The sequence below is a fragment of the Oncorhynchus keta genome, chromosome 18 (assembly GCF_023373465.1).
Source record: "Oncorhynchus keta strain PuntledgeMale-10-30-2019 chromosome 18, Oket_V2, whole genome shotgun sequence".
NCBI lineage: Eukaryota > Metazoa > Chordata > Actinopteri > Salmoniformes > Salmonidae > Oncorhynchus > Oncorhynchus keta.
In genome coordinates, this window is record NC_068438.1 from 40797887 (window position 1) to 40821463 (window position 23577).

The following is a 23577-nucleotide window of genomic DNA, read 5'->3' on the forward strand; positions in this document are numbered from 1 at the left end:
TATTAAATTGATTATGGCAGTATGGCGTTAGTCATGTAAACACCAGAAGGCGTCCTCATGTTTCCCAACCGAAACAGTTAGGAAGATTTTGTACTGTGAGAGTGTTCGGCTTTTCAGGTACACAACATTTTTTCTGGAGGCAAGCCGAAGTTCGGAGAGAAAGTCTACGCCCCTTCGTTGGTGAAAGGTCAATGGTAGGGATTTGTCAATAAACCCTGTTGTCATTCAACGGGAGACTAAACATCTTAGTTAGATGTAAAATTGACCGACTAAGATTACTTTGTCAAAAAACATCAAAGTTAATGACAGATTTCTTGAGTTAAATTAAATGAATGATGTCTATTTTGAGGAAGTGTATACTGGCTATGACGTCTCAAAATAGACAAACAGTACTATCGCCACTTTATTTTTTTCTTCAAGCAAATATCTTTTAAGGGAGTATGCGAGCACACTCGGTTCGGCTGGCCGGGTTCGGCTAGGGGCCAGCGGAACTGAAGTATGCTGACGCCTTTGCTTATCTTAAATCGGAGTAGAGTTACGAAGTAAGCATACGCCGATTAAAACACCTGGTTTTCTGCGCAATCTTGAATCTCAAATGATTAGGACATGTCAACAGCTTAATCTGTTCCAGCGGTGTATTTGATCTGAGCATGTACCAGCACAAGCAGCACAAGCAGCGCAAGCCTCCCTCTTATTGCGAGTGAAGATAGTTTGGGGAAAAAACTGAAAATATGCATCTTAGCAGTGGCGGTTCTAGATATGGCTCCCTGTATGGCTCCCTGGGCAAAATGCAGATGTGGCCAGGGAAATAAATTGCAATGTTGGTACTGTGAGATGCCTAAGACAGCGCTACAGGGAGACAGGACGGACAGCTGATCGTCCTCACAGTGGCAGACCCCGTGTAACAACACCTGCACAGGATCAAACATCACACCTGTGGGACAGGTACAGGACGGCAACAACAACTGCCCGAGTTACACCAGGAACACACAATCCCTCCATCAGTGCTCAGACTGTCCGCAATAGGCTGAGAGAGGTTGGACTGAGGGCTTGTAGGCCTGTTGTAAGGCAGGTCCTCACCAGACATCACCGGCAACGACATTGCCTATGGGCACAAACCTAATGTCGCTGGACCAGACAGGACTGGCAAAAAGTGCACTTCCCTGGCGAGTCACGGTTTTGTCTCACCAGGGTCGATGGTCGGATGTGTTTATCGTTGAAGGAATGAGCATTACCACAAAGCCTATACTCTGGGATCGATTTGGAGGTGCAGGGACCCTCATGTTCTGGGGCAGTGTGTCACCGCATCATCAGACTGAGATTGTTGTCATTGCAGGCAATCTCAACGCTGTGCATTACAAGGAAGAAATCCTCCTCCCTCATGTGGTATCCTTCCTGCAGGCTCATCCTGACATGACCCTCCAGCATGACAATGCCACCAGCCGTACTGCTCGTTCTGTGCGTGATTTCCTGCAAGACAGGAATGTCAGTGTTCTGCCATGGCCAGCGAAGAGCCCGGATCTCAAGCCCATTGAGCACGTCTGGGACCTGTTGGATCGGAGGGTGAGGGCTAGGGCCATTCCCCCCAGACATATCTGGGAGAGTGGGGAAACATCTCACAGCAAGAACTGGCAGTGCTTAATGCAGCTGGTGGCCACACCAGATACTGACTGTTACTTTTAACCTCCCCTATGTTCAGGGACACATTATTTCATTAGTCACATGTCTGTGGAACCTGTTCAGTTTATGTCTCAGTTGTTGAATCTTGTTATGTTCATACAATTATTTACACATGTTAAGTTTGCTGAAAATAAACACAGTTGAAAGTGAGAGGACGTTTCTTTTTTTGCTGAGTTTAGAAACAAATTGTAGTATATAAATACAAATAAAAAAGATAATTGATTTATTACACTATTACCCTTTTGCTAACAAAACACAAATAAAACTAAGTTGTACAAATCCTATGTCACACAAATACACAAATAGATAACACACTTATTGTGTCGGGAATAACCGATAAGAGAACCTGATTATTACACTACTGCACTTCAAACAAGAAACACTCAAACTAAATTGCATTAGTAATTGCATTAGTACTGTACAAAGTTAGAGGTGAGCTATTTGATAGATTCCCTGCTCCTCCTACCTCGGGCTTCCAGTGGGGAGACATAGGATTTGCCGTCTCCCTCAGGCAAGATGCCGCCTCCCTCAGGCAAGATGCCGCCTCCCTCAGGCAAGATGCCGCCTCCCTCAGGCAAGATGCCGCCTCCCTCAGGCAAGATGCCGCCTCCCTCAGGCAAGATGCCGCCTCCCTCAGGCAAGATGCCGCCTCCCTCAGGCAAGATGCCGCCTCCCTCAGGCAAGATGCCGCCTCCCTCCGGCAAGATGCCGCCTCCCTCCGGCAAGATGCCGCCTCCCTCCGGCAAGATGCCGCCTCCCTCCGGCAAGATGCCGCCTCCCTCCGGCAAGATGCCGCCTTTGCCTAAATCCTCCACTGCATCTTAGAAATAGTTTCACATGCAAACATTATATGTCTGAACTCCGAATCAAATAGGCTTGGCAAAAATAACATGGTCAAAAATGAATTTTGAATAGTGATTTTCTGGATTTATTTAAGTCCCATCAGGTCGCCCGATTTCAGATGTGTCATGTAAACAGGATTATTAGGGAAATCGTTCTTCTTGCAAAGCATGTCAACGTTTTAAATTACCTATTATATTAGCCTGACTATCCATAATACAATCTTACTATTGTGTGCATGCAACAGTACTCATTGTCTCTTGGGGGGAGAATTCCACTGACTATTCACTGGGGTTATGCAGTCGGAGATTCATGACTGTTCTAGACAAATCAACAACACAGAGCACAATCAGTGTGTGCTGTAGCTTTCATGTTGCCTGCCTTTGAAGACGGAGGGGGAGTGGTCCGTTGTGGGGCTTATCAGGGAAAAGTGACTTCACTCCATCTCTCCTTTCAGTCAGTCACAGTCAGTCACATATGAGACAGAAAAAAATGAGAGAGGGGGCAGGGAGAGAGAGAGGAAAGCTAGATGAGGGACAAAGGGGGAGAGAGAGGGATGGGGACTGAGAAAGAGAGATGGGAGGTAGAGAGAGAGAGAAAGAAAGAGAGATGGGAGGAAGAGAGAGAAAGATGGGGAGGAAGAGATGTACTCTCTATCTGACCCATAAAGGGGAGGGGAGGACGTGACATGTTCAGTCTGCCCACAATGTGTCTGACAGACCCAGTGGAGCAGCAACAGCACCCGGGAATATCCGATAATTAACTGAAAGCTGTGCCGAGGTACTGCAAGCCAGTAATTGGTTCTCAGACACCTCTTCTAGAATAACTAAGATCATGAAAGAGAAACACAGACTCCCTCTCTCACACACAACATGTGAATGGCAGACAGAAAGAACAAAGGGACACTATGCTTTGTTACAGTATATTCTACATTGTACCAGAGAGTTGTCGCAAAACACACGCACAAAGGGAATACGTGTGCACTGTAAACAATGTCCCATGGACATACTGCACTACCCGCAGAGGCCATGTCGTTAATTACCGGTGAGAAACCTGAAGACTGACTACTTGTCTCTATAGTACGGAAAATAAATGCACCGTGTGTGTTGTGTGTGCAGTCGGTAATAACCAGACAGCTGTGATTAACACCGTTATTAACCGTTCACTGACGAACAGCGGAACATTCCTTCTCCGTCTTTTGACTTAACCGCGAGAATAAAATAGTTAGCCAGCTACGTTTTGTCCAAATACACTAAAAGTCAAGGCAAGGGTGTGTTAAAATCACACAATGGAACATTGTTGTGGCTACCAAATGCACACTCGCATCCTATCTTCTGGTTATTAACAGTGTTTTACGAGGGGAAGAATCCCTCACTTCTCTCCAGTCCAGATGACAGCAATAACATCGGAGCTGTCATGCATGTTTATGTCCCGTTCATCAGCGTAACGTTACTTCAGATGGTGTTTCGAAACATTATCAACTACCTATCTACAGTTATATCGTTCTGGACGACTAACGTTAGTTATATCTGTCGGGCTATTCAACATTTCGTTGACGTTAGCCAAAGATACTGAGCCCTTCTATCTGCGGTCAACAAGCAAGCAGACAGCGGTTCCTCAAGACCTCAACCAGACCTAATTATCTGGCTAGCTAGCTAACCAGACAGCTCGTAGTGCATAGCTGGTTGGCATAACTATAACCAGGCTTGAAATTGACAACCGAATACAAATACTATAGTTTCAACATTTGCAACACCACATGTGGCTTATAATACTAGCAAGCTAGCTAAGTAGCTAATGTTACACATCAATGTTATTAGCAAGTCAACATCCCACTGTTTGCTACTCAAAGAGAAATAGTCAAGTAAAGGGGAAAAACTCACCTTTCTCGGTGGGGGCTGCATTTTGAAGCATTGATATGAATGGTGTATTCCTGAAGAAATGTTTATTACAAATACATCCAATGTGGGCTGGATAATTCGTCAAGTCTGCACGGAGGGAAGATATGAAAATTACAGTCAGATTTGTACTCTGGCGATAAAATAATTAACGCGAGCGCTGGCTAAACCAACTCTATACTAACAGACTTCTTCGGGACAACACCGCAGGCGGGTTTCAGAGAGGACTGGGAAATGATGGGGAAACCAATTGAGGCCAGAGGTGTGGAGGCTTCCCTGCGTAATGACGCACAACTGCGCCACCCTGTGTTGATGGGGGGTAAAGGCACGTCAAAACAGCGCCAGAAACGTTCCTTTATTTTTTTTATTTCTTTACATAGCTCTATAACAGTCCTTTCTTGTTTTAAACCGCTAACATCAAAATCCGAATATGTAGCTCTTGTAATAGCGGCAACAAACAAACAAAAAAACAGAAACGAATGGTGGTTTTACGTGAAACATGTCGTGACGACAATACGCCGTTGCTGCTTCGCCAGGAGACTGGCTGCGTCTCTGGACCTGCATAGCAACAAGAAAGTGTAGTCGATCGGGGAAACATCGATTGAAGGTAGAAAAGCCAGATCGGCCTATCCCAGATATATAGATTTTCGCCCTTCATGAATTTACGCTCTTTATTTCAGTTCAAGTCAAACACATACAGACACACATCTATGGCATACTTTACTTGTGAGGACTTTTTGGGAACCAACAATTGATTCCCATTCAAAATCATATTTTCCCTTACCTCTAACCCTAATGCTAACCATAACCTGAACCCTAACCCTAATTCTAACCTAACCCCTAAACCTAAATAGCCTTTTTTACAAGTGAGGACCAGCACATTGTTCTCACTTCTCTGAATTTGAGTTGGTATACTGTTCTTGTGAGGAATTCTGGTACCATTACACAGCAGACGCTCTTATAGTAAAACATTCACCTTATGACACAGTGGAACAGCCACTTTACAATCCCAGTCCCAGTGGTTTAGTAGGGCACTACACTCCAATGAGCCATCAGTTGAAGGAATGCATTACCATTGAGATGGTTTGAAGTCCATGTAATGAGTTATGTATCGATCTCCGACATGAAAGATATGGTACAGTTGAGAGGACAGCAACATGAATTGTCAGATACTTTTTCAATCAATTAATTGTAATTTTTAAGAAACGCAGTCTTATACAATTGTATAATTTATAGAATTGTACATATAGGGCCTAATAAACTTTGCATAAAGTATGCAAAAAGTGTCAAAATAAATACATCAAAGTAGGCCATTACCACTTTAAGAATAATGCATTTTTTAGGACTTGCCAAAGAATTGATATTCAAATTATTATTACATTCTAAAATATGTGAGAATAATTTAGACATTGCCAGGCTAAATAGAGTGGATGCATGTATGGCGATTTTTCTGTATGCTTTGAGGCCAACGCAAATATACACAAGAAAGCCATGTATAGCATTAATCTCCCCATTTGAATCTTACAATGGTTGTTTTTATAATAAGAAAGTTACCAAAAAAACAGGTTCATTTTTTAATGGAAGGGTTTTTTTGGAAGCCAAGTTGAAGCCAACATTATACGTTATAATCGTCATAGTAACCGCATGTGGTTTCACCGCAACAGAGAAGCGCAACACCCTTCACTTGAAGCAGCAAGAAAATAACGAAAGTAGCTCCATCTCTCACAAAAACGGATACAAATTGAAACCACGGATAATTATAAGGGAGCAAGAGACCTTAGAAACAGGCTACAATGATTACAAGGACCTTTAAAGCACCACATTGAGGAAATTATGTTCAATATAGGTCTATTGCAGTACTTGTATTTCTGAGCTCCAAATTTATGTTCCAGTAGGCTACTTCAAGCCAATTGTTTTGTTTAAAATTGCAGGTGTAACATGGAAAACGACATTTATTTTTAATTGAAGTACCAGATTATATTGTCAATAAACCCAATATTCTTTGTAATTTAGTATCATTATATCCAGAGTCAACCTGGTCTCATAGACTTGACCGAACATAGTAAATGTAAATCCAGGACACTCAGATGAGTAAAACATGTTATGTTTGATATGGTATAATGTGAATGTCTAGCAACCCAAAGGTTCTGAGTGCAAATCTCATCAAGGACAAAGATTTTTTAGCTAATTAGCAACTTTTCAACTATTTACTACTGTTTAAATACTTTGAAACTACTGAGCATGTTAGAAAACCCTTCCCCTAACCTTTACCCTTTTAGCTAACCCTTCCCCTAACCCTAACTTCAAACTATTTAACCTAACTCCTGAACTTAACCCTAACCTTCACTGAAACCACTAAACCATAGCCTCGCTAACGTTAGCCAGCTAGCCACCTAGCTAGAATTCGTAACATATCATATGTTTAGCAAATTCTTAACATATTGTACATTTAGCAAATTCTTAACATATTGTACATTTAGCAAATTCTTAACATATTGTACATTTAGCAAATTCTTAACATATTGTACATTTAGCTTAAATATTGTACATTTAGCAAACATATTGTACATTTAGCAATATTGTACATTTAGCAAATTCTTAACATATTGTACATTTAGCAAATTCTTAACATATTGTACATTTAGCAAATTCGTAATATATTCTATGTTTCGTAACATATAATACAAAATGGGTGATGGACATGCACAAATGAATACATACCATACAAAACACAACATATCATACTTGTTACGGTAAATGAGTGATGAGGTGTGGGGTCAGGCGCAGAGAGCAAAAGATGTGGGAAAAACAACACGCTTTAATGTCCCGGAAACATAACATGAACAAAAAGTGGAAACACAAATGATCAGAAATATAAACGGACAGCGTGAAACCCAAAATGCCAACAAAAATACACTCAAACAAGAAAACAGACGAACAAGCCCGCACGAAACAGAAGCGGGCTGAACAGACTATATATAACCCTACCCTAACAACCAAACAAGAAACAGGTGCTACCAATTAGACAGAACTAAAGGAACACAGAACAACGGATCGGCGATAGCTAGTAGACCGGCGACGACGACCGCCGAGCGCCACCCGAACAAGAAGGGGCGTCACCTTCGGTAATATTCGTGACAATACTAAATGGAGTGTCTCAGATTTACGTACAGTGCCTTGCGAAAGTATTCGGCCCCCTTGAACTTTGCGACCTTTTGCCACATTTAAGGCTTCAAACATAAAGATATAAAACTGTATTTTTTTGTGAAGAATCAACAACAAGTGGGACACAATCATGAAGTGGAATGACATTTATTGGATATTTCAAACTTTTTTAACAAATCAAAAACTGAAAAATTGGGCGTTTTGACTGGGCTGAGCGGGAACTGTACTTCCTCAGTGGTAGGGAGGCGAGCAGGCCAGAGGTGGATGAACGCAGTGCCCTTGCTTGGGTGTAGGGCCTGATCAGAGCCTGGAGGTACTGAGGTGCCGTTCCCCTCACAGCTCCGTAGGCAAGCACCATGGTCTTGTAGCGGATGCGAGCTTCAACTGGAAGCCAGTGGAGAGAGCGGAGGAGCGGGGTGACGTGAGAGAATTTGGGAAGGTTGAACACCAGACGGGCTGCGGCGTTCTGGATGAGTTGTAGGGGTTTAATGGCACATGTCAGGGAGCCCAGCCAACAGCGAGTTGCAGTAATCCAGACGGGAGATGACAAGTGCCTGGATTAGGACCTGCGCCGCTTCCTGTGTGAGGCAGGGTCGTACTCTGCGGATGTTGTAGAGCATGAACCTACAGGAACGGGCCACCGCCTTGATGTTAGTTGAGAACGACAGGGTGTTGTCCAGGATCACGCCAAGGTTCTTAGCGCTCTGGGAGGAGGACACAGTGGAGTTGTCAACCGTGATGGCGAGATCATGGAACGGGCAGTCCTTCCCCGGGAGGAAGAGCAGCTCCGTCTTGCCAATAAGCTAAGGACCCTGGGACTAAATACTTCCCCCTGCAACTGAATCCTGGACTTCCTGACAGGCCACCCCCAGGTGGTAAGGGTAGTTAACAACACATCCGCAATTCTGATCCTCAACACAGGGGCCCCTCAGGGGTGCGTGCTCAGTCCCTTCCCGTACTCCCTGTTCACTCATGACTGCACGGCCAGGCACAACTCCAACACCATCATTAAGTTTGCCGATGACACAACAGTGGTAGGCCTGATCACAGACAACGATGAGACATCATACAGGGAGGGGGTCAGAGGCCTGGCCGTGTGGTGCCAGGACAACAACCTCTCCCTCAACCTGATCAAGACAAAGTAGATGATTGTGGACTACAGGAAAAGGAGGACCGAGCACTCCCCCATTCTCATCAACGGGGCTGTAGTGGAGAAGGTTGAGAGCTTCAAGTTTGTTTGTGTCCACATCACCAACAAACTAACATGGTCCAAACACACCATGACAGTCGTGAAGAGGGCACGACAAAACCTATTCCCCTTCAGGAGACTGAAAAGATTTGGCATGGGTCCTCAGAACCTCAAAAGGTTCTACAGCTGCACCATCGAGAGCATTGATGCATTGATGGTTGCATTGCTGCCTGTTTGGTAACTGCTCAGCCTCCGACCACAAGGCACTACAGAGGGTAATGCATACGGCCCAGTACATCACTGGAGCCAAGCTTCCTGCCATCCAGGACTTCTATACCATGCGGTGTCAGAGGAAGACCCTAAAAATGGTCAAAAACTCCAGCCATCCTAGTCATAGACTGTTCTCTCTGCTACCGCACTGTAATTGGTACCCGAGTGCCAAGTCTAGGTCCAAGAAGCTTCTAAACAGCTTCTACCCCTAAGCCATAAAACTCCTGAACATCTAATCAAATGGCTACCCAGACTATTTGCATTGCCCCCCCCCACACTCTTTCACTCTTTTACGACGCTGCTACTCTGTTATTATCTATGCATAGCCAACTCTACCTACATGTACTTATTACCTCAATTACCTCGACTAACCGGTGCCCCCGTACATTGACTCTGTACCGGTACCCCCTGTATATAGTCTCGTTATTGTTATTTTACTGCTGCTCTTTAATTACTTGTTCCTTTTATTTCTTATTCTTATTCATATATTTTTTTAAATGCATTGTTGGTTAGGGGCTCGTAGGTAAACATTTCACTGTAAGGTGAACACCTGTTGTATTCGTAGCATGTGACTAATACAGTTTGATTTAATTTGATTTGACTCGTGAATTTGATTGAATATATCTATGATCCCCTTATACATTTCTTAATGAAAAACATTGTCAGATTACTATCAATGACTTCTCAACAGCTGTATAAACGTGTCCAGTGTAGGATATCCTCACTGGTACTCCAGTGTATTGACACATCCATCTGTATGTGTGTTTGTAAAGGTGTCCAGTGTAGGATATCCTCACTGGTACTCCAGTGTATTGACACATCCATCTGTATGTGTGTTTGTAAAGGTGTCCAGTGTAGGATATCCTCACTGGTACTCCAGTGTATTGACACATCCATCTGTATGTGTGTTTGTAAAGGTGTCCAGTGTAGGATATCCTCACTGGTACTCCAGTGTATTGACACATCCATCTGTATGTGTGTTTGTAAAGGTGTCCAGTGTAGGATATCCTCACTGGTACTCCAGTGTATTGACACATCCATCTGTATGTGTGTTTGTAAAGGTGTCCAGTGTAGGATATCCTCACTGGTACTCCAGTGTATTGACACATCCATCTGTATGTGTGTTTGTAAAGGTGTCCAGTGTAGGATATCCTCACTGGTACTCCAGTGTATTGACACATCCATCTGTATGTGTGTTTGTAAAGGTGTCCAGTGTAGGATATCCTCACTGGTACCCCAGTGTATTGACACATCCATCTGTATGTGTGTTTGTAAAGGTGTCCAGTGTAGGATATCCTCACTGGTACTCCAGTGTATTGACACATCCATCTGTATGTGTGTTTGTAAAGGTGTCCAGTGTAGGATATCCTCACTGGTACCCCAGTGTATTGACACATCCATCTGTATGTGTGTTTGTAAAGGTGTCCAGTGTAGGATATCCTCACTGGTACCCCAGTGTATTGACACATCCATCTGTATGTGTGTTTGTAAAGGTGTCCAGTGTAGGATATCCTCACTGGTACTCCAGTGTATTGACACATCCATCTGTATGTGTGTTTGTAAAGGTGTCCAGTGTAGGATATCCTCACTGGTACCCCAGTGTATTGACACATCCATCTGTATGTGTGTTTGTAAAGGTGTCCAGTGTAGGATATCCTCACTGGTACTCTGAAACATCCATCTGTATGTGTGTTTGTAAAGGTGTCCAGTGTAGGATATCCTCACTGGTACTCTGAAACATCCATCTGTATGTGTGTTTGTAAAGGTGTCCAGTGTAGGATATCCTCACTGGTACTCCAGTGTATTGACACATCCATCTGTATGTGTGTTTGTAAAGGTGTCCAGTGTAGGATATCCTCACTGGTACTCCAGTGTATTGACACATCCATCTGTATGTGTGTTTGTAAAGGTGTCCAGTGTAGGATATCCTCACTGGTACTCCAGTGTATTGACACATCCATCTGTATGTGTGTTTGTAAAGGTGTTCAGGTGTCTCGTGTGCTCCTTACTGCAAAACCAATTGCCTTCTGGGACAAATAAAGTTTAAATTTGAACGTGAACAGGTGAGAGGGGTCTCACCTCTCACACAACTGGTTAATCATCCAGGTGGACCAGTGTGTTGACAGAGCTTTGCCCCAGAGCAGAGAGCAGGGGGCCGGCCTGGCGTTATGGTTATGGTTAAGTTCAAGGCAATCATTAATACACTGTGTTTTTGGAGCAGGTGAGACATTAATCCCACTTGCTCACCTCTCTCACCACCCACACAAGCCTCTATTCCACAGAAATGGCCATCTGTCCGACTGTACTTTTATAAGATCTCATCATCTGTTCATTCAGGTTTTATGTGTGGTTTGGTTTTATGATTTAGCTTTTCGTCAGTCAGTCAGGTGAGTCTCAGCGTTGATGTTTATACCTGTGATCACAATGTACAGTAGGTTATAGTAATGTTTGTGTGTATTGGGTGGTTGTAGTGTACAGTAGGTTATAGTAATGTTTGTGTGTATTGGGTGGTTGTAGTGTACAGTAGGTTATAGTAATGTTTGTGTGTATTGGGTGGTTGTAGTGTACAGTAGGTTATAGTAATGTTTGTGTGTATTGGGTGGTTGTAGTGTACAGTAGGTTATAGTAATGTTTGTGTGTATTGGGTGGTTGTAGTGTACAGTAGGTTATAGTAATGTTTGTGTGTATTGGGTGGTTGTAGTGTACAGTAGATTACAGTAATGTTTGTGTGTATTGGGTGGTTGTAGTGTACAGTAGGTTATAGTAATGTTTGTGTGTATTGGGTGGTTGTAGTGTACAGTAGGTTATAGTAATGTTTGTGTGTATTGGGTGGTTGTAGTGTACAGTAGGTTATAGTAATGTTTGTGTGTATTGGGTGGTTGTAGTGTACAGTAGGTTATAGTAATGTTTGTGTGTATTGGGTGGTTGTAGTGTACAGTAGGTTATAGTAATGTTTGTGTGTATTGGGTGGTTGTAGTGTACAGTAGGTTATAGTAATGTTTGTGTGTATTGGGTGGTTGTAGTGTACAGTAGGTTATAGTAATGTTTGTGTGTATTGGGTGGTTGTAGTGTACAGTAGGTTATAGTAATGTTTGTGTGTATTGGGTGGTTGTAGTGTACAGTAGGTTATAGTAATGTTTGTGTGTATTGGGGGTTGTAGTGTACAGTAGGTTATAGTAATGTTTGTGTGTATTGGGTGGTTGTAGTGTACAGTAGGTTATAGTAATGTTTGTGTGTATTGGGTGGTTGTAGTGTACAGTAGGTTATAGTAATGTTTGTGTGTATTGGGTGGTTGTAGTGTACAGTAGGTTATAGTAATGTTTGTGTGTATTGGGTGGTTGTAGTGTACAGTAGGTTATAGTAATGTTTGTGTGTATTGGGTGGTTGTAGTGTACAGTAGGTTATAGTAATGTTTGTGTGTATTGGGGGTTGTAGTGTACAGTAGGTTATAGTAATGTTTGTGTGTATTGGGTGGTTGTAGTGTACAGTAGGTTATAGTAATGTTTGTGTGTATTGGGTGGTTGTAGTGTACAGTAGGTTATAGTAATGTTTGTGTGTATTGGGGGGTTGTAGTGTACAGTAGGTTATAGTAATGTTTGTGTGTATTGGGTGGTTGTAGTGTACAGTAGGTTATAGTAATGTTTGTGTGTATTGGGTGGTTGTAGTGTACAGTAGGTTATAGTAATGTTTGTGTGTATTGGGTGGTTGTAGTGTACAGTAGGTTATAGTAATGTTTGTGTGTATTGGGGGGTTGTACAGTAGGTTATAGTAACGTTTGTGTGTATTGGGGGGGTTGTACAGTAGGTTATAGTAAATGTTTGTGTGTATTGGGGGTTGTAGTGTACAGTAGATTACAGTAATGTTTGTGTGTAATGGGGGGTTGTGATGGATTGGGGAAGGGTGGGGGAGTGAAAAAGGTTGAACGGTGCAACATTTGGGTCATTGTACATTTGTCAATTTACTTACACATAAAAGCCTAAAGAGATTTGTGAGCTTGCCCTGTCCCTGTCCCTGTCCCTCTCATTGTCCCTGTCCTTGTCATTGTCCCTGTCATTGTCCCTGTCCCTGTCCCTGTCATTGTCCCTGTCCCTCTCATTGTCCCTGTCCCTGTCCCTCTCATTGTCCCTGTCCCTGTCATTGTCCCTGTCCTTAACCCTGTCCCTGTCCCTGTCCCTCTCATTGTCCCTGTCCCTGTCATTGTCCCTGTCATTGTCCCTGTCCCTGTCCTTGTCCCTATCATTGTCCTTGGCCCTGTCCCTCTCATTGTCCCTGTCCTTGTCCCTGTCCCTGTCCCTGTCCCTCTCATTGTCCCTGTCATTGTCCCTGTCATTGTCCCTGTCATTGTCCCTCTCATTGTCCCTGTCATTGTCCCTGTCCATGTCCCTGTCCTTGTCCCTGTCCCTGTCCCTGTCCCTCTCATTTTCCCTGTCCCTCTCATTGTCCCTGTCATTGTCCTTGTCATTGTCCCTGTCCTTGTCCCTCTCATTGTCCCTGTCCCTCTCATTGTCCCTGTCCCTGTCATTGTCCCTGTCATTGTCCCTGTCATTGTCCCTGTCCTTAACCCTGTCCCTGTCCCTCTCATTGTCCTTGTCATTGTCCCTGTCCTTGTCCCTCTCATTGTCCCTGTCCCTCTCATTGTCCCTGTCCCTGTCATTGTCCCTGTCATTGTCCCTGTCATTGTCCCTGTCCTTGTCCCTGTCCTTGTCCCTGTCATTGTCCCTGTCCTTGTCCCTGTCCCTGCCCCTGTCATTGTCCCTGTCCCTGTCATTGTCCCTGTCATTGTCCCTGTCCTTGTCCCTGTCATTGTCCTTGTCCCTGTCCCTCTCATTGTCCCTGTCCTTGTCCCTGTCCCTGTCCTTGTCCCTGTCCCTGTCCTTGTCCCTGTCATTGTCCTTGTCCCTGTCCCTCTCATTGTCCCTGTCCTTGTCCCTGTTCCTGACATTGTCCCTGTCATTGTCCCTGTCCCTGTCCCTGTCATTGTCCCTGTCATTGTCCCTGTCCTTGTCCCTGTCATTGTCCCTGTCCCTGTCCTTGTCCCTGTCCCTCTCATTGTCCCTGTCCCTGTCCCTGTCATTGTCCCTGCCCCTGTCATTGTCCCTGTCATTGTCCCTGTCCCTGTCCCTGTCATTGTCCCTGTCCCTGTCATTGTCCCTGTCCTTGTCCTTGTCCCTGTCCCTGTCCCTCTCATTGTCCCTGTCCCTGTCCCTGTCCCTGTCCCTGTCCCTGTCCCTGTCCCTGTCCCTGTCCCTGTCCCTCTCATTGTCCCTGTCCCTGTCATTGTCCCTGCCCCTGTCATTGTCCCTGTCCCTGTCCCTGTCATTGTCCCTGTCCCTGTCCCTGTCCCTCTCCCTGTCCCTCTCCCTCTCCCTCTCCCTCTCCCTCTCCCTCTCCCTGTCCCTGCTCATGTGTGTGTCAGATGTGGAGAGTAGTTATGTGTACATGAAATGGTGCAGTGTTTTCCAAATGGTGGTTTGGGACTCACTCCTGGCTTGAGTTGATTCCTTGTGGGTCGCAGCCTACTGTAGGTTGTGATTGATTCCTTGTGGGTCGCATCCTACTGTAGGTTGTGATTGATTCCTTGTGGGTCGCAGCCTACTGTAGGTTGTGATTGATTCCTTGTGGGTCGCAGCCTACTGTAGGTTGTGATTGATTCCTTGTGGGTCGCAGCCTACTGTAGGTTGTGATTGATTCCTTGTGGGTCGCAGCCTACTGTAGGTTGTGATTGATTCCTGTCTGTGTGTGTACAGTAGGTACATCTTGATCATGAGTTCCATCCCTGTCTGTGTGTGTACAGGCTGCAGCTTGCCAAACATGTTCACGCCTACTCAGGTTCAGCACCAAGCCAAATAACTGGACTGTTACACGCTCACACACGAGCATGGAGAAACATTGTGTAAAGCATTCTGTGTATCTCTGAGAGGAAGACGCATTCAGAGATTTACAGTAAATAGGCCTAACCAGCAGATAGAGACAGGTACAAGCTCTGCTAGCTGGAGTGGGGCATCAGTAATCCAGGTATGTTAGAGTCTAGTGCAGGACTTGGACATAGTTGCTGTACATATCCGGAGTGTGTTCCTTCAAGACTGAACAGCGTTTCTCACTGTGAGTAACTAGTACTGGTAAAATGTGCAATGTTGCAGGACAGGAGAAGCTCTGCCGTGTTCCTTCTGCAGTGCGTAGAAGCCTTTAAAAAATGCATTGCTCTTCTTTCTGTAGAGAGAGAGAGAGTATGCAAACTTAAAAAACAACATTTTATGCAGGTTTTTCTCATTGAGATAACATCTCTTTTAACAAGAGAGACCTGGTCCAATAGCAGACTCCAACCTGCTTATCTGTTAAAACGTATGGTGTCGTGTACACTCTTAGAAGAAAACCTATATAGACATCTGTAACGCTTAACCTATACTAGTCCTGTATTAACAGACCTTTACTAGTCCTGTATTAACAGACCTTTACTAGTCCTGTATTAACAGACCTTTACTAGTCCTGTATTAGCAGACCTTTACTAGTCCTGTATTAACAGGCCTTTACTAGTCCTGTATTAACAGACCTTTACTAGCCCTGTATTAACAGGCCTTTACTAGTCCTGTATTAACAGACCTTTACTAGTCCTGTATTAACAGGCCTTTACTAGTCCTGTATTAACAGACCTTTACTAGTCCTGTATTAACAGGCCTTTATTAGTCCTGTATTAACAGACCTTTACTAGTCCTGTATTAACAGACCTTACTAGTCCTGTATTAACAGACTAGTCCTGTATTTTACTAACAGGCCTTTCCTGTATTAACAGGCCTTTACTAGTCCTGTATTAACAGGCCTTTACTAGTCCTGTATTAACAGGCCTTTACTAGTCCTGTATTAACAGACCTTTACTAGTCCTGTATTAACAGGCCTTTACTAGTCCTGTATTAACAGACCTTTACTAGTCCTGTATTAACAGACCTTTACTAGTCCTGTATTAACAGGCCTTTACTAGTCCTGTATTAACAGGCCTTTTACTAACAGACCTTTACTAGTCCTGTATTAACAGGCCTTTACTAGTCCTGTATTAACAGACCTTTACTAGTCCTGTATTAACAGGCCTTTACTAGTCCTGTATTAACAGACCTTTACTAGTCCTGTATTAACAGGCCTTTACTAGTCCTGTATTAACAGACCTTTACTAGTCCTGTATTACTAGTCCTGTATTAACAGGCCTTTACTAGTCCTGTATTAACAGACCTTTACTAGTCCTGTATTAACAGACCTTTACTAGTCCTGTATTAACAGACCTTTACTAGTCCTGTATTAACAGACCTTTACTAGTCCTGTATTAACAGGCCTTTACTAGTCCTGTATTAACAGACCTTTACTAGTCCTGTATTAACAGGCCTTTACTAGTCCTGTATTAACAGACCTTTACTAGTCCTGTATTAACAGACCTTTACTAGTCCTGTATTAACAGACCTTTACTAGTCCTGTATTAACAGGCCTTTACTAGTCCTGTATTAACAGACCTTTACTAGTCCTGTATTAACAGGCCTGTACAGATGTCTGTTGATGGAAAATAATTGCACCACCCCCACCCTCGATCTATGTGTGCGTGTGTCTCTGTGTTATAAAACTACTGTTACACACAGCCTCTTGGAGGGGGGGAACACCACACCCTGCTACACTCAACTCCCCGTGGAGTGAAAGAGATATGTGATTGTAAGTAAGGATGACAGAGGCAGAGAATATTACCGTTTACAGGGAATTTATTCTTCCTTTACACGGTAATTCGGGGAAAAGGGGCTGGATGGAACAAAGAAACAAAGAAAGTAAAAGTTAAAGAGCCCCCTCTCCTACACACTTACTTATTCTTAACGCCTCCTGGCGCGCTAACCACAATACCGGGGGTGGCCTGCCCAGGTCTTACCTAGTGGCATAGACAGAGTACGTTCCACGGGTACATGTATGGCCACAGGCTTCTTGCCTAAACACTCCCAAGGTGCCTTCCCCTCCCCATGGGAACAAAAACAGAATAATTACTCATGTAAAGGGAACAATTTCAATAATGAAAAACACGGAGTCCTATTGGCACAGACATAACTCAGAAGTAGCGGCTACAAATACTTCCAACAAAACTGTCTCTGAATTACAACCAACCCAGGACATCCAATAAGCTCTCTCTCCTAACAAAGGTACTCTGGCTTTTCAAGCTGCCGGCAGGAGTCGGTAATTGACGACAGCTGTATCCCCAAACAAGAGGGAGGGATCAATGCTCCGATCTGCAATGGGGCTGACCAATCAGCTGCTTGGTGGAATCCAGGAAGCCATTTCCTGAAATACACACATACATATACACAAACCCACAACACACAAACTGGGGAACGTGACAATACATTCATGCTGATGTGTCTATTTCTCTGTGTTATCATTAAGGTTGCAAAACTAACAACTTTACCAGAATCTTCAGTAATTGTGGTAATTAACTGAAAATCTATAGTAATCTATCGTAACTTTGGTATTTTATACTTGAATAACTTAAGAAAATGTATTCATATATAGTATTAATTTATTATATCCGTGTCCATATTGTTCATGAGTTTCTAGTAGACAGACCATATGGTTCCAGAGAAAATGGCCTAATTAATGACAGAAGCATCTAATCAACAATGGCATTATTTATTATTAACTCTGTAACTCTTATAACTATTGACTTTACTCACAACTACCGCCAGTTTGACCCAAAACATTGACAACAAATATATATTGACATAGTCAAATAAATCAAAGTTTATCAAAAATAAATATGAAGGATATTTCATTCATTACTGGTAAACTTTGAACGTTTTCAGTGATATACCTTCCTTATGCAACCTTAGTTATCATATCCTGTCACCATGCTCGGAACCTGTGAAAATAGGACCATAACTTCCTGATGAATCATTAACTTAAATGTTCAATGTGCTCTCTGTGGGATCCAAACCTGTTGGAACAGCTATAACATCTATCACTATCTAAGGACAAAACATCCAACTACCTCCACTCCAACCCTCTCTTAACTTGGACTCGTAAGGGGATTGAGGAAAGATACAAATGAAGGAATTATGGGTATTATGTCAAAATGAGCTTCTGCTTCCAGCATGTGCCTTCATGCATGCGTAGTTGTTGTGAATTTGTTAGATTATTTGTTATATATTACTGCATTGTCGGAACTAGAAGCACAAGCATTTCGCTACACTCGCATTAACATCTGCTAACCATGTGTATGTGACCAATACAATTTGAAGTCAACAGAGACATTGGTACTCCTTTAGCTTTACTGTGGAGTGTTATACAAGTGGCTAGTACAGTTGATATTTACTATCACACTTGTCTTCTCTCTCTCATTCTGTATGTGGGTGTGTGGGTATGTGGGTGTGTGGGTGTGTGGGTATGTGGGTGTGTGGGTGTGTGGGTATGTGGGTGTGTGGGTATGTGGGTGTGTGGGTGTGTGGGTGTGTGGGTATGTGGGTGTGTGGGTATGTGGGTGTGTGGGTGTGTGGGTGTGTGGGTGTGTGGGTATGTGGGTGTGTGGGTGTGTGGGTGTGTGGGTGTGTGGGTGTGTGGGTATGTGGGTGTGTGGGTGAGTGGGTGTGTGGGTGTGTGGGTGTGTGGGTGTGTGGGTATGTGGGTGTGTGGGTGTGTGGGTGTGTGGGTATGTGGGTATGTGGGTATGTGGGTGTGTGGGTGTGTGGGTATGTGGGTGTGTGGGTGTGTGGGTGTGTGGGTGTGTGGGTATGTGGGTGTGTGGGTATGTGGGTGAGTGGGTGTGCATTAGTTAACATCTGTATCCTCCTCAGATCTGTATCCTCCTCAAAGATGGCTACCTTCGCCAACCACTCAACCAATGAGAGCAGCGGGCACAGCTGGCGCTGTCAATTCAAGGAGGACTTCAAGTACATCCTGCTTCCTGTCAGCTACACTCTGGTCTTCGTGATTGGCCTAGCCCTGAATGTCACGGCCATGTACGTGATCCTGTTCCGTACAAAACGCTGGAAGCCCTCCACGGTGTACATGTTCAACCTGACAGTGTGCGACACCCTCTACATCCTCACCCTACCCTTCCTCATCTACTACTACGCCGACGAGAACGACTGGCCCTTCAGCGAACCGTTCTGCAAACTCATCCGCTTCCTGTTCTACGCTAACCTCTACGGTTCCATCCTGTTCCTGTGCTGCATCAGCCTGCACCGCTTCCTGGGTGTGTGCTACCCGATGAGGTCACTGAGCTGGGTCAGCTCCCGGAGAGCCCGGCTGGTGTCTGCGGCGGTGTGGGCGTGTGTGTTGATGTGCCAGGCTCCCGTGCTCTATTTCTCACGCACCAGGGACGAGGGGACAGAGAGGGTGTGTTTCGACACATCCAGTCCAGAGTTATTTAATGACTTCCTGGTGTACAGCTCGGTGGTGTCTGTCCTGATGTTTGCCTTCCCTTTCATGGTGGTGATGGTGTGCTATGGACTGATGGTGAGGAAGCTTCTGGAGCCCACCTGGGGGGCAGGAGGGAGCCAGTCGAGGGGAGTCGGGGGGCTCGCTGCTCATCGCTCCAAACACAAGTCTGTGAAGATGATAATCATCGTGTTAGCAGTGTTCATGCTGTGTTTCCTACCCTTCCACCTGACCAGAAGTCTGTACTACTCCCTCAGATACCTGGAGCAGATGGATCCCTCCCAGGTACAGTACCTCAACCACTGGAATCCTACGCTTTTAAAGGCTCTGCCTGGCTTCACCTGTCACCCAAGATGCTGGAGTCTGGCTCCAGGTAGATCTTCCTTTCACCCAAGATGCTGGAGTCTGGCTCCAGGTAGCTCTCCCTGTCACCCAAGATGCAGGAGTCTGGCTCCAGGTAGCTCTCCCTGTCACCCAAGATGCAGGAGTCTGGCTCCAGGTAGCTCTCCCTGTCACCCAAGATGCAGGAGTCTGGCTCCAGGTAGCTCTCCCTGTCACCCAGGATGCAGGAGTCTGGCTCCAGGTAGCTCTACCTGTCACCCAGGATGCAGGAGTCTGGCTCCAGGTAGCTCTCCCTGTCACCCAGGATGCAGGAGTCTGGCTCCAGGTAGCTCTCCCTGTCACCCAAGATGCAGGAGTCTGGCTCCAGGTAGCTCTCCCTGTCACCCAGGATGCAGGAGTCTGGCTCCAGGTAGGTCTCCCTGTCACCCAAGATGCAGGAGTCTGGCTCCAGGTAGCTCTCCCTGTCACCCAAGATGCAGGAGTCTGGCTCCAGGTAGCTCTCCCTTTTACCCAAGATGCAGGAGTCTGGCTCCAGGTAGGTCTCCATGTCACCCAAGATGCAGGAGTCTGGCTCCAGGTTGCTCTCCCTTTTACCCAAGATGCAGGAGTCTGGCTCCAGGTAGGTCTCCATGTCACCCAAGATGCAGGAGTCTGGCTCCAGGTAGCTCTCCCTGTCACCCAAGATGCAGGAGTCTGGCTCCAGGTAGATTCACCTTTTACCCAAGATGCAGGAGTCTGGCTCCAGGTAGCTCTCCCTTTTACCCAAGATGCAGGAGTCTGGCTCCAGGTAGATTCACCTTTCACCCAAGATGCAGGAGTCTGGCTCCAGGTAGATTCACCTTTTACCCAAGATGTAGGAGTCTGGCTCCAGGTAGATTCACCTTTCACCCAAGAGGCAGGAGTCTGGCTCCAGGTAACTCTCCCTTCTACCCAAGATGCAGGAGTCTGGCTCCAGGTAGCTCTCCCTGTCACCCAAGATGCAGGAGTCTGGCTCCAGGTAGCTCTCCGTTTTACCCAAGATGCAGGAGTTTGGCTCCAGGTAGCTCTCCCTTTTTCCCAAGATGCAGGAATCTGGCTCCAGGTAGCTCTCCCTGTCACCCAAGATGCAGGAGTCTGGCTCCAGGTAGCTCTCCCTTTTACCCAAGATGCAGGAGTCTGGCTCCAGGTAGATTCACCTTTCACCCAAGATGCAGGAGTCTGGCTCCAAGTAGCTCTCCCTTTCACCCAAGATGCAGGTGTCTGGCTCCAGGTAGCTCTCCCTGTCACCCAAGATGCAGGAGTCTGGCTCCAGGTAGCTCTCCCTTTTACCCAAGATGCAGGAGTCTGGCTCCAGGTAGCTCTCCCTGTCACCCAAGATGCAGGAGTCTGGCTCCAGGTAGCTCTCCCTGTCACCCAGGATGCAGGAGTCTGGCTCCAGGTAGCTCTCCCTGTCACCCAAGATGCAGGAGTCTGGCTCCAGGTAGCTCTCCCTGTCACCCAGGATGCAGGAGTCTGGCTCCAGGTAGCTCTCCCTGTCACCCAGGATGCAGGAGTCTGGCTCCAGGTAGCTCTCCCTGTCACCCAAGATGCAGGAGTCTGGCTCCAGGTAGCTCTCCCTGTCACCCAAGATGCAGGAGTCTGGCTCCAGGTAGCTCTCCCTGTCACCCAAGATTCTGGAGATCCAGGTATCTCAGGCTCAATTTAACCACTGCTATTATGATTGTTGTTGTTGATATTGTCATTATCCTTGTATAGGCTGGGATTCAAAGGTCATTGACATTTAAATGTACTTTCCACTACAGAAACGACATCTGCAGCATTGAACTTAAGTATGATCTCTGCGAGCCTGGTAACATTGCCTTTAAAGAGCCACTGAACATGCCGATTGGCACGTGAAGGAATCTAAGATAATTCAAGAAATCTGTCATCGATGCCACATAAGTCGTTTTCAAAGGGATTTGCTGCTTTTTAAAGGCAGTTGCTCTTTAAAAGGCACAGTGTCAACAGAATTAATGTTTAAATCATTAGAGTTTTTATTCATCCCCAGGTGAGCTGTGAGCTGCTGAAGGTGTCCAGCATGGCCTATAAGGTGACACGCCCCCTGGCCAGCGCCAACAGCTGTGTGGATCCCATCCTCTACTTCATGGCTGGACAGGGTTTCCGTAGCAACTTCACTAACAGAAGCAGGGCATCACAAATGAAACCAGGAAGCGTGACGGGGGCACTCTCAACGCAGCTCTGACCGACAGGAAGATCAATCTATTATCTGAATAGCTATGGAACACATTGTGTATTCCATTGGAATGGAGAGAACACAGTTGGACAAAGACACTGGATGGATGATTTGACCATGCTGGTCATTTATGAACATTTGAACTTGGCCATGTTCTGTTATAATCTCCACCCGGCACAGCCAGAAGAGGACTGGCCACCCCTCATAGCCTGGTTCCTCTCTAGGTTTCTTCCTAGGTTTTGGTCTTTCTAGGGAGTTTTTCCTAGCCACCGTGCTTCTACACCTGCATTACTTGCTGTTTGGGCCTTTAGGCTTGGTTTCTGTACAGCACTTTGAGATATCAGCTGATGTAAGAAGGTCTATCTATATAAACACATTTGATTTGATGACTGACTCCTTTGAACTGAATCTCATTATCGGATACGGATCGGATGACCCATAGAGATCCTACTATTCCTAATTGTATGGGGCGACGACTGTTTGAAAGAGAATGAACGGTGTCAAACAAAGTGGGCATATTTTATTGAATGTTTTATCCCTGACTGGTAAATAACGGGAGATTTCACATACAATACAAATACCAGACGTATTACTTGAAAGTGAGAGGGGTATACTGTAACTCATTGATTGAAATTTGACTTAGCTTCCTTAGCTAAAGGCAGAGAGAAATACACTGGTTGATGCTGACAGTGTAGAGAGCATATATGCTGTAAAAACACGATAGTGATGTTAGTGATATTCTAATCACTATTGTAATCACAATAGACAGTTATTATATATTTAGGGGCCACTGATTGTAGTGTATCTAACAAACCTATCTTCAGAAATGCATACACCACACACAGACTGTAAGCCAGTCTGAAGAGGACCTCCTCTTGAGAGTTGTCAGAGAAAGAGTTTCAGGCCCAGGCATGACTTGGACAGGTTCTAGGGTGTGTCTGGAAAATAATTAATTAACATCCCAAAGACACACAGATGGTGCTGGATATAATCCAGATAGTTTTATAGAAGCAACACAGGCTCACTGCTGGCACGACTACAAATTACAGAGAAAAAACTCATGCTTAAACAATGCTACCTGTAATTTACCAAAGATACCAGAATCTTCAGTAATTTTGGTACTTAACAAAAAATCTATAGCAATCTATCATAACTTTGGTAATTTATACTTGAATAACTTAAATTTTTTTATTCATATATAGTATTATTTTTATATACAGTACCAGTCAAAAGTTTAGAACACCTACTCATTCAAGGGGTTTTCTTTATTTCTAAAGGGTAGAATAATAGTGAAGACATCAAAACTATGAAATAACACATATGGGAATCATGTAGCAACCAATTTTTTTTTAAACAAATTAAACAAAATCCAACAAATCATGGCTGCTTTTCTGTCACTCTTCGGTCCAACTCATCCCAAACCATCTCAAATGAGTTGAGGTCAGATGATTGTAGAGGCCAGGTCATCTGATGCACTCCATCACTCTCCTTCTCAGTCAAATAGCTCTTACACAGTCTGGAGGTGTGTTGGGTAATTGTCGTGTTGAAGAACAAAATGATAGTCCCACTAAGCGCAAACCAGATGGGAT

At 44.8% G+C, this 23577-nt stretch overlaps 2 protein-coding genes and 1 pseudogene across 52 annotated transcripts in view; 1 reads left to right on the forward strand and 2 right to left on the reverse strand.

Annotated features, from left to right (window-relative positions):
* Window positions 1-4949, reverse strand: part of LOC118380601 (F-BAR and double SH3 domains protein 2-like) — a 115566-nt gene extending 110617 nt beyond the window's left edge. The window contains exon 1 of one of the 2 annotated variants that reach the window (XM_052468211.1): window positions 4404-4949. In XM_052468211.1, the coding sequence (XP_052324171.1) occupies window positions 4404-4424 (21 nt within the window). In that variant the 5' untranslated portion in view covers window positions 4425-4949. The remainder of the gene's footprint in view (window positions 1-4403) is intronic. The other variant, XM_052468212.1, reaches the window with a different exon arrangement.
* An 8869-nt stretch (window positions 4950-13818) lies between these two features.
* On the reverse strand, window positions 13819-14855 carry LOC127909037 (uncharacterized; annotated as a pseudogene).
* A 62-nt stretch (window positions 14856-14917) lies between these two features.
* On the forward strand, window positions 14918-21832 carry LOC118380682 (P2Y purinoceptor 2-like). 50 transcript variants are annotated; one of them, XM_052468215.1, is made up of 7 exons: window positions 14918-15144; window positions 18849-20143; window positions 20228-20479; window positions 20522-20941; window positions 21026-21109; window positions 21236-21277; window positions 21362-21832. In XM_052468215.1, exons 2-7 carry the CDS (start codon window positions 18868-18870, stop codon window positions 21508-21510), a joined length of 2223 nt encoding a protein of 740 aa, XP_052324175.1. In that variant the 5' UTR covers window positions 14918-15144; window positions 18849-18867; the 3' UTR covers window positions 21511-21832. The 50 variants fall into 50 exon arrangements, with proteins under 50 accessions (XP_052324175.1, XP_052324173.1, XP_052324176.1 ...); XM_052468213.1 differs by having other exon boundaries at window positions 21236-21832; XM_052468216.1 differs by having other exon boundaries at window positions 20522-20605; window positions 20858-20941; window positions 21026-21832.
* Window positions 21833-23577: the final 1745 nt, after the last annotated feature.